This window comes from Pogoniulus pusillus, chromosome 22 (assembly GCF_015220805.1).
Source record: "Pogoniulus pusillus isolate bPogPus1 chromosome 22, bPogPus1.pri, whole genome shotgun sequence".
NCBI classification, from domain to species: Eukaryota; Metazoa; Chordata; class Aves; order Piciformes; family Lybiidae; genus Pogoniulus; species Pogoniulus pusillus.
Genome location: NC_087285.1, coordinates 13809941 through 13822346, shown reverse-complemented (window position 1 = coordinate 13822346; position 12406 = coordinate 13809941). Strand labels below are relative to the sequence as shown.

The following is a 12406-nucleotide window of genomic DNA, read 5'->3' as shown; positions in this document are numbered from 1 at the left end:
TCCCTTTTGCCTGTGCAGTGAGTGCTAGCAGGTAGATTTCAGGCTGCATGCTGCTACCTTTCAGCCCTTGAGCAGCACAGGGAGACCATGCTCCAGCTGCCCCCTGATGAGCTGTAACTCCTTGAGCTGTTCACTCGTGGGATAATGGTCTCATTAATTTCTGTTCCTTTGACATCCTTGCTTGATCTACTGTGCATCTTCATTTGGCACTGGGCTGCCTGTCTTGCCATAGAATCAGACAGGTTGGAATAGACCTTGTGATCCTGCACATCTTTTGTCATGGATTTACTTGAAACAAGGCCTCGGGAAAGGCTGTGGGAGCCAGGGCTTGCCTTCTGGTGCAGAGAGCAGAGTTGATGCAGGCCACAGATCTACCCATGGCACTTGGGGAGGGCAGCGCTCTCCTCATCCTTCTTTGGCTGCAGGCTGCCTTTGCCATAGCACTCTGCTGTAGCTGTGGTCTCTTTGAAAGCTATTCTCCCTCTAGGGCTTTTTGTGGCATGAGCCCTGCCTGGCTTGTCAGGGCAAGTGAAGACAGGTTCAGTCTGGCTTAAGGCCAACTCCCCAGCTGAGGAATCTTCCCTGTCCTACCACCCAGAACAGCAGCTTTGGAGAGGGCTCTTGTTCTGAATTTTGTCTGCTGTTGTCAGTGAGACTACAATGCCACAGCAAACCCCAAAATGTTTATTTTTAGATCTGAAACTGTGATCAATATGTGGAACTTGTCCAGTCTGCCTGCTGTGCCTTCTTAAAATGCAAATGTTTGTGAGAATAGCTCTTTCCAAAGGTCAGTGCAACCTAAGGAATGAATGTGCTGGCCCTTTGGAAAGCAAGTGGAGTTTCAGTTGTGCCATAGCTACTTGCAGTTGAGATCATGGGTGTCCATAACCCAGATCTATTTCACTGTAGCCCATCTGGATGGAAATGCTGCCTTCCAGGCAGGGTTTCTTTTACAGGTTTCAGTGAGAAGCCCTACACCATTCTTAGTCCTTCACTTCAGCTTTTTCTTCCACTTTCATGGCTCACTTCGTATTTGCTGAAGCCCTGTCTCTGCATTTGAGTGACTCGTGCTGTGAGCATGTTTGCTGTTGGTGAGAATAGGGATGACAAATGGAAAACTCTGGAATGAAAAGAAGGAAAATGCTGGATGGGACCTCAAGACATCACCCCAGGGGACCCAGTGGGTTCATGTCCCATTTGATGATCTAGACAGCCTGCTGACATGTTTACAGGGCTCAGGGATTGAAGTGTTTGAGAACCTTAAGCTTTTAATTCTTTCAGTTACCTGAGGAATTCTGTTGCTGTCTCTTAGACAGGTAACTGGGGCATAAAGAGAAGAAATTACTTACATAAAGCACTGTACGAATCCCATAGCCAAAAAAGAGTTGGGCATAGCTATGGGCATAGCTCTTAGCTGCCCATCACAGCATCAGGCACCCTTGGGTTGGGTGACATTTCTGCCACGAGCTTGGCTATCATTACTCCACTGTTGGTCTTTTTGAGTAGGAAAGCATAGACAGAAGAGGGAGGGCCTGAAGAAATAGCCAAGGGACTGAAATATGATCCAAAGTGTGGAAGCCAAGCCACAAATTAGGGCAATTCAAAGGCACAAACATCCTGTTGAGCTTGCCTAGTCCCGGCCAGTACATAATGAGCAAAGCACATGCCCAAGTTTAGCTTCAGGCATGTTTCAGTGGGAAAGCTCTGCCTGGCCTACCTTGGGTTATGTCAGGCTTTATTCCTGGTGGCAGGTGTTCATGCGAGGGGGGAACTGTGTTATAAATAAATTATCCATCCATTTCCTTCTGGAGCCTTTCCTATTGTGCAGCCACAATATGCTTTCCTGTTTTGCAAAAAACAAAGCAAAAAAAAGCCAAAGCCTGGCCCCAAGTTCCTTTCTGGCAGGGTGGACCCAGAGCTGTGTTTGAAGTGGGTGCCTATGTCATTGCTATTCCTTCCCTCATGCTGCTGTCACTGTCGTTCCCACCTCAGTCCTCTGCGCTCTCCAAAAGTGGTGTGAGAAGTACCTGCCCTGGAGTCACGCTGGAGGACATCACGTCCTGCTGCTCTTGGTCTTTAGAGTGTCTGTGCTCCAGCAGGTCTACGTGGGAGGATCTGGTGCTGCACAGCAGGTGGAAGGCAGGGGATTCTTCTGGCAACAGAGAGGAAGACAGAAGCTCTCTTCCCTCATTTTTATTCCTGGCCAGTGCAGGGCCATCAAAGCCACAATACTCACTTTCAGAGGAGAGGGCTTCTCTGCAAGGGGAGGATGTTGCCCAGGAAGTTGAGGTGTGATGTGAAAGAGCAGCACTGAGCCTACCAGGTACTGCAGGAGCCTCTCAGAGGCTGTCCTGGTGGCACCTATCTATGGCTTTGCTTAACCCACATCCCAGCTGCATGTCACAAAGCTCTCTACATCCATCTGAAAAATGTGGAGCCAGAGTGGGAAAGCGTGGCCAGGAGAGGATTCACCCCTTTGCTATTCAGGGTTAATTTCCAGTGCTATGTGCTGGCTGGCCCCATGCCTCTCACTGCTGAGGAGCCCTCTGCAGTGGCATCATCTGTGGGGAACACTTGCAGGCAGACACATGGAGCAACACCCAGAGGAGCCACGAGCTCTCTGCTGAGAGCAGTCATCCTCTGCCTTGTGCCTCTTTAGAAGGCAAGAAATGAGATTTCTTCCGGGAATACCCAAAATAAATACCCATGCTTGTTGCTGGCCTGGCCAAGACTGACCCTGCAGACCCAGGAAACCCATTGAAATGGCAAATCCCCCACTGGTTTAAGAGCAACTGTTTATTTACATTACACAAGTATATTAAACATAAGTGTATTATTTATTTACATTAGTGTAGGACAGGAGTAACCATTACCCTCTGCTACTCAGCAGTTTTCATGTGCAGTATGAATGAAGAGACACAAAAGACCTTTTATTTGGCCACTGCATTTGCCAGCCATAATTTAGGATTACTCTTTTTGTCTTGATGCAAACTGGAGCTTTTTGGTAGCTCTTTGATTCTTGTGGCAGCTGCCTGGTTCCAAAAGCTAATCCTGTGTTCAGATCTTGCCTGCGAGCCCTCTCGTCTTGCATTCTTGAAGGCAGCAGTTGCTTAGAGCCTCTGTTAGCTCAAATATGAATACAAGTCCCAGTCTCTCACTGCTCTACCTGGTATTGATTTGCTTGCAAAAAGATGTCACAACTGCAGCTTTCCCAGCTGAGCTCCCAGCATCTTCTGGGTGTTTCTTTCCAAGAGAGGAAAGCGTCAGCAATTCCTTCCCTTGTCATGAAGCAAAGCCAGAGGTTACACACAGGGAGGAAGCAGCTTGAAGGAAGGATCCAGGGAGGCAGCTTCTAAAGCTTCAAACGTGGCAAAATATTTCAAAACAACTGTGTGCATGTGATGCAGGTTTATATTTAACAGGGTGACTCTGAGCACCCAGGACGCCTTCCCTTTTTGCTTGAAAAGTCTACAAAGCCAGTTAGGAGGAGGAGGAGAGATGGAGTGGGTGGGAAGTGGAGAGACTGAAGTGCCTGTAACACCATGGTGGTGGTTGTGGGAGCCCTGTTCCTGGAGCAAGACCCCATGTGTCTTCAGGGGTGTGCAAAAGAGATTGCCTCCACCTCAGGGAACTCGGAGCTAAGCCTTAAGATGGAAAGCTGAGCGTCTTCCGTGTCTGCTTCAGGCTTGTGTGAAGGCCTCAAATCTGCTTTTCTTGAAATTGGTCTCGAAATTACTGTTGACTTTAAATGCTGCAGGATCTCACCCATCAGTTCTTCTCCCGTCTGTAAAACAAGGATGACAGGATTTCTGTGCCATCTGTGGTGCTGCGAAGCTGAAAACAATTATCATTTATAAAGTGCTTTGAGCTCCAACGGGAAGTTGTGTGTAAAGGGAAGGCTTTGTGGGCTGAAATGTTCCTGAATGTGCCAGTTGTATCTCATATCTGAATAAGGGTCTGGGTTGAAGGTTTTGAAAGAGTAGTCTGGTGATGCAGAGGTAGTACTCCAGCTGCTAAATGTCTTGTTTTATTGGTGGTGCTCAGAAGCTCCAGCTGATCATTACAAAATCAAGGGACAGAGAAGCCAGTGGCTGCATGTCCTGCAGAAAGCAGTATCTTATATCCATGTTCATCTTGAGCACTTCTGATCTTCACAGCCACATTTCTCAGAGGCAGTGAGACTCTGGCCACCAGCTGGTGATTTAGCAGCACATGCACGGTAAATAGGAAACTCAGAGCCACCATTACAAGCGTTTGGCCTTCCTGAATATGATGGGATGCATGTGATGGGAACAAAAGGATGTTTGTTTTCATCCAGCTTTGCAGGGTGTAGAAGGGAAGCTGCTAACCTTTGCCCCGAGAGCCGCATTTGCCTTTTATTTGCATAAAGCCAAACTGGCGCAGCAAAGAGCAGGTGGTGGCCAAGCACAACATCTGAGGGCCCAGTAGCGCACTTCCCAGCGAGCGATGCACAGCGCACGTGGCGAGCCGCTTGCAGTGCCTCGGGTCGGGCGTTTCTGACCACCGCTGCTTTCCCCTTTCGCAGACACAAGCCACCAGACCCGCGCCGTCTCCAGCCGCCCCTACTACAGCTTGCCCAACAGCAGCCATGAGAGACGCTCGGTCCTTGCTATCACGGAGCCGCCGCGGTTCCACTCCCAGGCCAAAGGCAAGAACGTGCGTCTGGACGCTCACTCCCGCAAGGCCACGCGGAGGAACAGTTTCTGCAACGGGGTCACCTTCACCAACCGGCCCATCCACCTCTATGAGAAAGTCAGGCTGAAGCTGGTGGCTGTGCACCACGGCTGGAGTGGGGCTCTACGCTTCGGATTCACCATTCACGACCCGTCGCAGATGAGCTCTGATGAGATACCAAAGTATGCCTGTCCGGACCTAGTGACACGGCCTGGATACTGGGCCAAAGCTTTGCCAGAGAGGTTTGCTGTCAGAGACAATATCTTGGCCTTCTGGGTTGACCGTCACGGGCGAGTTTTCTACAGTATTAACGACGAGGAGCCAATATTGTTTCACTGTGGTATTAAAGTTTCCGGTCCTCTCTGGGCACTCATAGACGTCTATGGAATCACCCATGAAGTGCAGATACTAGGTAAGTGCATGCTCTGGCCAACGGCTTGCTCTTCTGCTTGCTCTTTCCACAGAAGCATCGTCATAGCAAAGAAGCATGATCTCTCTGGTTGATTGTTTCTATGGGACGCTTGAGAGAACTAACTTACTCTGTTTTGTACCTCGGCTGAACTGTTTTTCTTTTGCCAGCAGTGGGGATCTAGAAAGCAATGTGTTTGAGAAGTGTCAGTGATGGAAAGCCCTAAAGCTGTGCCTTATAGCAGCTATGTGTAGGATCAAATGTGGAAAGCTCTGTGTAACTTTACTCAGCTTTTTCTGAGCTAGATGTGCTGCTGTGGCTTGGAAAACCACAGTACTGCTTTACAGAAAGGTCCCAGGGACTGAGGAGACAGAAGTGATCAGTTCGGGCTTCCCCTGTTGTTTCCTAGCTACCAGTTACTGCTAGTCCACTGGAAAATCACCACCCATTCCCCAAGAGATTCCTGGTGCCCTTTCCCAGCCCCTCTCTCAACTCTTGCCCTTGGTCCCCATCTAGGCTGGCAGTTGAATAAGCTTTGTTTGCAGACAAGACCAAACATTACATATGGGTATTGCTGGACGTCTGCAGTGCACAGAATGCAGCTTCCAGCTGGAAAGTGATGAGAAAATGTAGCATGAGCTCCTTTGTGCTTCTGGATTCTTCCCTCTACCTGCCAAGCCTTCCCTCACCCCTAAGCAGATCACTACATTCAGGTGGTGCCTGGTTAATTGTCTCTGGGGAGGGCTGCAAGAGGGGATGAATTTGTTCCCAGTAGCAAACTGAGCCAATTGCCATGGAGTGACTTTCCTTTTGTGAGTTCTACAGCAGTGGAATTTCAAATGAATTCAGTGTTAGATGGAGTGTTTTCAACTGGTCTGCACTGCAGGGAATCCATTAAAAATAGAGGAGTGTTGCCCTTTCCTGGAGGCTCCTAGGAGCTTTTTCAGTTTAAACAACCAAACCAAGCTGCACCTGCTCAAGGGGGTGGTGCCTCCATCTCCACACCAAGCAGACGCCAGGGATAAGCTGTGAAATGGTAATGCATTGGACAAGAAGCTTCTTCCAACTGCTTCCAGCTGGTTCCAAGTATTTTGCAGGATGCATATAAACAAAACCTTGTCCTGCCTGCTCTCCTCAGATGAGTAAATAAACCTTACCAGTAGCTTATCTGGTGCTCATTGCAGAGGTAAAGGAGCATTTGCTGTACAGCACAGCTGCTTGGTCAGAGTTCTTCCTTGTTAGATTATAGTTAGAAGCTTATTACAGCCCCCTGGCCCTCGGTCCTGCCTGCAGCATCTGAGTGTATAGGGTGAAAGACTCAATCTGAGGGTACTTGTACTCTGATCACGTTTTTTTGGATCAGAGTTCCAAGCCTCACAAAGTGCCCCAGGAATCAAGGTGATGCTCAGCCAGTTGGGGCTCTACAGATGTGGTGGCGTTATAGCAGGCACAGTTGTTTCTCTCTCTGTTTCTCCCAATATTTTGCCAGTCAAGAAAGCTATGAAGTGTGTCTCAAATGTGCCTTAGTCCTCTATAGGGGTGCTTCATGTCAGATACCCTGTGTTTGCTAGAAGCAGATGGTCCTGTCGTTAGCCTACACCAGTGGCCTCTCCTGCACGGGATTCTGAGCAAGGGCAGCCCCTGCTTGGCTGGATGGATTTGGTAAAAACTGGTGATTTTTCCCTCCAAAATGTGGGCAGTGTCGGTGCTGGGATGCTTCCCCCCTCTCCATCTTTGGGAAGACTTCGTTCATGCACTTGTAACTTTTACAGGCCTCAAATTCCCTCAGCTGGTTAATGGCTTCCCTTCTGAGTCAAGTGTCAAAGCCACCCCAGGCAGGCTGGGGGTAGGAGGAGGCTCTCCCAAACTTCCCCATGACTTTAAATCCTTTCCTCAGCCTGTCACAGCCAAGGTGAAAAGGCAAGAAATTAATTAAGAGTCAGCATCTTGATTTTTCCTTTGCTGTGAAAAGTAAACCTACTGTAAAAATCTTTGTAACACCTACTCCAAGTAGCTTTTGTGAAAAGCTCTCAATTCAAAATCTCTGCAGTGGTGTGAACACTCCTGAGATGCAAGACTTGAAATGTTCCTGTTAAAACGACATCTCTTGGATGCATACTGCCTAGACACCTCGCAGCTGTAAGGCAATGGCAAGGAGTGTGAAATGAGTAACTACTCAAGCTTATGCTCCTTCACCCATCACTGTGTTGTGGATATGGCTTGCACAAGACATTTGCACAAGGTACTGAGGTGTTTGCTTCTTTTATAGAGCAATGTCAAAGCTATTAGATGCCTCTACTGTGAAAGCTTTTAGAACCACACTGGTTTACAACTTTTCCCAGTTTACCAGTGTGAGGAGCTCCCAGGTTCCAGAGGTACTTCATGACACTTGTTTTTCCTCAGCTAGTGCCAGGATTTTCTCTGTCTGCTGCCTGCTCTGCCTGTGACTCTCCACCACTAGCTGTTCATTAGCAGGTGACCTCTGGCTAATTAATTAATTGCTTTTCCATTCAGAGGAACAGAACTCAGATAATTTGTAGGCTGAAAAAAAGAGCAGTTGTAACCATGAAAGTGGAAAATTGTATCTTGACTCTAATGTCCCTTATCACTGGGTTTATCTCACAGACAGCATGTTTGCAGAGACCATGACCAGTGCCCGGCTCAGCACTGCCCGGCTCAGCACTTGCCTTCCGCAGAGCAACCACGATTCAGCCAACTTCAATAACAACGAGCTGGAGAACAACCAAGTGGTGGCCAAAATTGCAAACCTAAACCTGAGTCGGGTACCAGGATTTGGGACAGACAACCACATCATCCCCTGTTGCCCAAGCCGACGGCAGCGTGCCCAGGGGGTCCCAGCCTTCCTGGACACAGACCTGCGATTCCACCCCACCCGCGGGCCTGACGTCACCTTTTCTCAGGACCGAATGGTTGCGTGCACCAACTGGCAGGAAAGCAACAGGACCTTGGTGTTTTCTGACCGGCCTTTGCACGTTGGTGAGAGCCTGTTTGTGGAAGTGGGACACCTTGGGTTGCCCTACTACGGGGCTCTTTCTTTTGGCATCACCTCCTGTGATCCGAGTACGTTACGGACAAACGAGCTGCCGGCAGATCCAGACTTCCTGCTGGACCGCAAGGAGTACTGGGTGGTTTACCGAGCGTTCCCCGTCCTCAGCAACGGTGACATCCTCAGTTTCATGGTCTTGCCCAATGGAGAGGTGCACCACGGGGTGAACGGAGTCAGCCGAGGAATGCTGATGTGTGTGGACACCTCACAGTCTCTCTGGGTGTTTTTTACAATCCATGGTGTAATCAACCAGCTCAAAATATTGGGTAAGTGCAGACAACAGAAATTATAACGGGCAGTGTGTGACTGGTGAAACTTCCTGGGCCAGAATAGGAGCTACAGGTGTGCATCTGCAATGTTGTCTTTAGCAAGTGATGGTCACCAGTGTGAGTAGGCAGCTCCTCCTCTCACCTTGTGTTTGCAAACAAGACTGAGCAAGGCCTGGTAGCTGTCACAGATGTACACAGCCTGCGTACTTCTCCCAGAAAACCATGAGACCTTTGGGACGAAAGCAGCAGATAGGAAGGTAGGGATGGCTTTGGCAGGGCAGGGAGCTGGTTGTCAGTGTGTTTGGGTTTAAAACCCTCTGTAACCACTCTTCCAGCCAGCAGCTGTTGAACTCCTGCCTCAGTTAAGGTGGTAGCTGTTGGGAGCACAACTCTGGTTTAGGCCTGTGTGTTGCTGTTGGACAGTAATTGCTCCTCGAGCACTGCCACAGATCAGATGTCAGATTGATCTATTGTTGGTGACCAGTTGCAGTACTTCTCCTTTCCCCTTTCTTAGGAATCTGTCAGACAAGCATATATTGATGGCTTTGTGAAGCAGGTTATTCCCATTTAAAGCAAAGCCCTTTCCCAGCCACCTCAGACCTGAAATGAGACAGTGATAGCTTGAGGCAGCTACTGATAGGGGGATTGGGACCATGGGGAAGTGACCTTACACCCCAGATGATGGCTGTCACATAACCTCGTACTCATTTCACTGAAGCACTGACCAGAAATAGTGCAGTGATATAGCGAAGTCCAAGCCCTGAGGGCACACCCAAAATCATGCACCTGTATGGTTCCTAAGGGGCAGGATGTAAGTCAGCAGCTAGACTTTCTCCTAGAGCTCCCTGCACTCACAGGGTGGGAGCCACTCTCTGGGCTGGGGCATTTAGCTGAGGTTTGGGAGTCTGCCAGCCCCGCAGCAGGCTCAGCTCTCTTCTGTCTTTGCAGGCACTGTGCAGTCCAGCCCAGTGACCGTCTCTCCCTCAGGATCCCCTGGTGGCTCGCAGTATGACAGTGACTCGGACATGGCCTTCAGTGTCAACAGGTCATCGTCTGCTTCAGAGTCATCACTTGGTAAGGAGAGCCTAGCACCTGGCTGTGCCAGCTACACCAAGACAGCAGGGCAAAGGTAGGGGGGGAGCTGTTAAGTCTCCTGCAAGGCCAGCAGAAATAATTGGAAGAAAGGCCAGGTTGGATGGGGCTTTGAGCAACCTGGACTAGTGGAAGATGTCCCTGTCAGTGGCAGGGCAGTTGGGACTTTAAGGTCCCTTTCAACCTCAACCATTGTATGATTCTGTGAGAACAGAAAGCAGTGAAAAGCTTTTCACAGTCTGAAGAAGGGCTGCATGTTGCTTTCTGCTTAGTCAGTCAGTCTGATGTAGGTGCTGCCTGCAGGGCTGCCCTTACTTCAGCAGCCATGCTGCATTAGCAAGGGGTGCAATACTGTGTCTGGGGGACTCATTTCCTGTTTTACACCACCCAGCATGCTGCATTCTGCATTGCCAGGGCTCTCTGCTGCAGGGATGGCCATGCTGGTGTTTAGGTCTCAGGCAGACAGTCCTGGGTGCCCTGCCCAGTACTGTCCATGGCACATGCTGCCATTGTGCTGTGCTACAGTCGCCAAGCATGGTTGATGAGATGCAGCAACACCTTGGGTTTAGCACAGCTCGTTTGGAGGGATCAGGGCCCTGCACACCCACACCACAAAACGGCTGTGCAAAATTCCCACCCTGTGTGGGGAAGCCCAGGTGAGCCATGCTTGCTCCCCCTGTAGAAAACAGATGGAAGGCTCTGCCTGGAGCTGGGGACAAACAGACCAGGCAGTGCCTAAGGAAGGAAGAGCCTTAAGAAATAGGGTGTGCATGCTGTATGTTGTCAGATCTGTACCATCCTGAGGACTGAATGACCTTGTTCCTTTCTCCTCCTTTGCAGTGACTGCTCCCAGCTCCCCCCTGAGCCCTCCCATCTCTCCTGTCTTCCCCCCTCCAGAGCCATCAAGCAGCAAGAACGGGGAATGCACCGTTTGCTTTGACAGCGAGGTGGACACGGTGATCTACACCTGCGGACACATGTGCCTCTGCAACACCTGTGGTCTTAAGCTGAAGAAGCAGCTCAACGCCTGCTGCCCAATCTGCCGACGGGTCATCAAAGATGTTATTAAAATATACCGCCCTTAGCGCCGCCCGGGGCTGCGGGAAGGGGAGCGCCGCTAGCAGTAACCATGCCTTTCCGTCCCTGCTTATGGGTTATCGTGCTGGTCAGTCGTTATCCAGTGGCTCGTTATCTGTGTTTCCTTATTTGACTGGTAGGGCACAATTCAGGGATAAAACTGAGCTGAGGATCGCGGGGGGCCCACAGGCACGGCTGCCGTGTGCCCACGGGTGAACTCGGGAACCGCAGGCTGGACCTGACCCAGCTGCAGACGAGAAATTTCCCGTGCAAAGGCTCTTTTTTTCCCCTCCTCCTCCTAGAGGAGGGGGCTCGCTGTGGTGCGGATCAGGAAGGGGAGGTTGCCACTTGGCCAATGCTGGGTGCCACTGGGCTTCCCCAGACCTGAAACCCCAATGGCTCTGGGCTGCTGCTGGATACTTGCACTGTGGTAGAACAAAATTAGGACAAGGCCCAATGGGAGGGTTCAAAATGGCAAAGGCGATCTGGAAATGTCATGTTAATCCATGTAAGGGGAGCTAGCTAAGGCCAAAATAGTAGCATAGCCAGATTCCCACTTGTTTGTGTTTTGTCCACCCTGAACAGGCTTCTGGGGCAGATGGAGAAGCTGGTCTGGACAGCAGCTTTTGCTTTTTGTGACAGAGCAAGGACTTCTGGCTGTGCAGACTGAGACCTGGGTAGCAGAGTGGATCATGAGCTCGCTAGGAGCCCCAGCAACCAGCTGCTGCAGCAGCAGTGATGGAGCAGCAGCAGTGATGCAGCAGCAGCAGCAGTGGGGCTCTTCAGGTGCTGCCGGTCTGGCCAGCTGCTGAAGCCATAAATTGCAGCCTGTGGATGGGTGAGGGGTTTGGATGGGCACACTGCAGCCCTGGCTTACAAAAAGCACGGAGCTGCGGCTGCCTGCAGTGCCGGTGTTTGTCCCCTTCAGGCACACACCCTGCGTTTTGCTCTGCTGCCCTTTGAAGGCAGTAGCTGCCCTCTTGTGCAGGCCCCCTGGCTCGGCCTGTCCTAGCCTCTTACCTGCAGCCAGCACTGTGGCATGGCTTGGCCTTTCTCCTGCCCCAGCACAGGGACTTTTTGGAGCCTGTGGTGAGAAATCAATTTTTGAATCAGTCTCAGCAGGGTCACCTTTTTTACTGGGGACTATGTACTGCTTTTATCTGCTCTTTCTCCTACCTTTTCCAGGTTTCCTAGCACAGCTCCCAGCTGCCCAGACACTAGATGCCAACAGCAGATGAGAACTTGCTGAGATGACCAGGGATACATCCCACTTGGCTTTACCTGGGAGCAGGAAAGAAAAAGGTCTGGTGCTAGTGTTAGATGTTGGAACTTAAACTAGGTTTCAGCTGTTACATTAGACAGCTACAAGCAGCAGCAACCAAGACGAGCTGGGCAGCATCTGAGCATGCAGCACTGAGGCTGGTACAAAGAGCTCAGTACCCTCTCTCGTGCTGCCACAGGAGCTGCTCTCCATTCTCTGATCTCCACCCTCTATCCACTTGCACAGCAACTTTCCAGTCCTTCATCTTGAGCCTGGCTGTTTTCCAGCTGGTCCAGGCTTGTAAAGAGGGGAAGGGACAGGGTACAAATGGGAGGGTGGGTGAGGGGCTGGTGTTAATCTAGCTCAGTGACCATGTGCCAGCAAGTGGGTAAGGCCAGCTTTCTTCAGAAAGGTGCAATTACCACATGTCTCTCCAAAAAAAGAAAACAACAGCAACCCTTGGAGGGGTTGCCTGAGATTGTTGGGAGTCTGTCATGTCACCTCACCTCCATGGCCATGGGTGCACTACTGCCTTT

General features: G+C 50.4%; 1 protein-coding gene across 2 annotated transcripts in view; it reads left to right on the top strand.

Moving 5' to 3' along the window:
* The window catches only part of NEURL1B (neuralized E3 ubiquitin protein ligase 1B), a 141916-nt gene extending 130357 nt beyond the window's left edge, over window positions 1-11559 (top strand). For both annotated transcript variants that reach the window (XM_064161824.1, XM_064161825.1), the window contains exons 2-5: window positions 4547-5107; window positions 7730-8437; window positions 9389-9514; window positions 10373-11559. In XM_064161824.1, coding sequence (XP_064017894.1) covers window positions 4547-5107; window positions 7730-8437; window positions 9389-9514; window positions 10373-10617 — 1640 coding nt within the window. In that variant the 3' untranslated portion in view covers window positions 10618-11559. The remainder of the gene's footprint in view (window positions 1-4546; window positions 5108-7729; window positions 8438-9388; window positions 9515-10372) is intronic.
* Window positions 11560-12406: the final 847 nt, after the last annotated feature.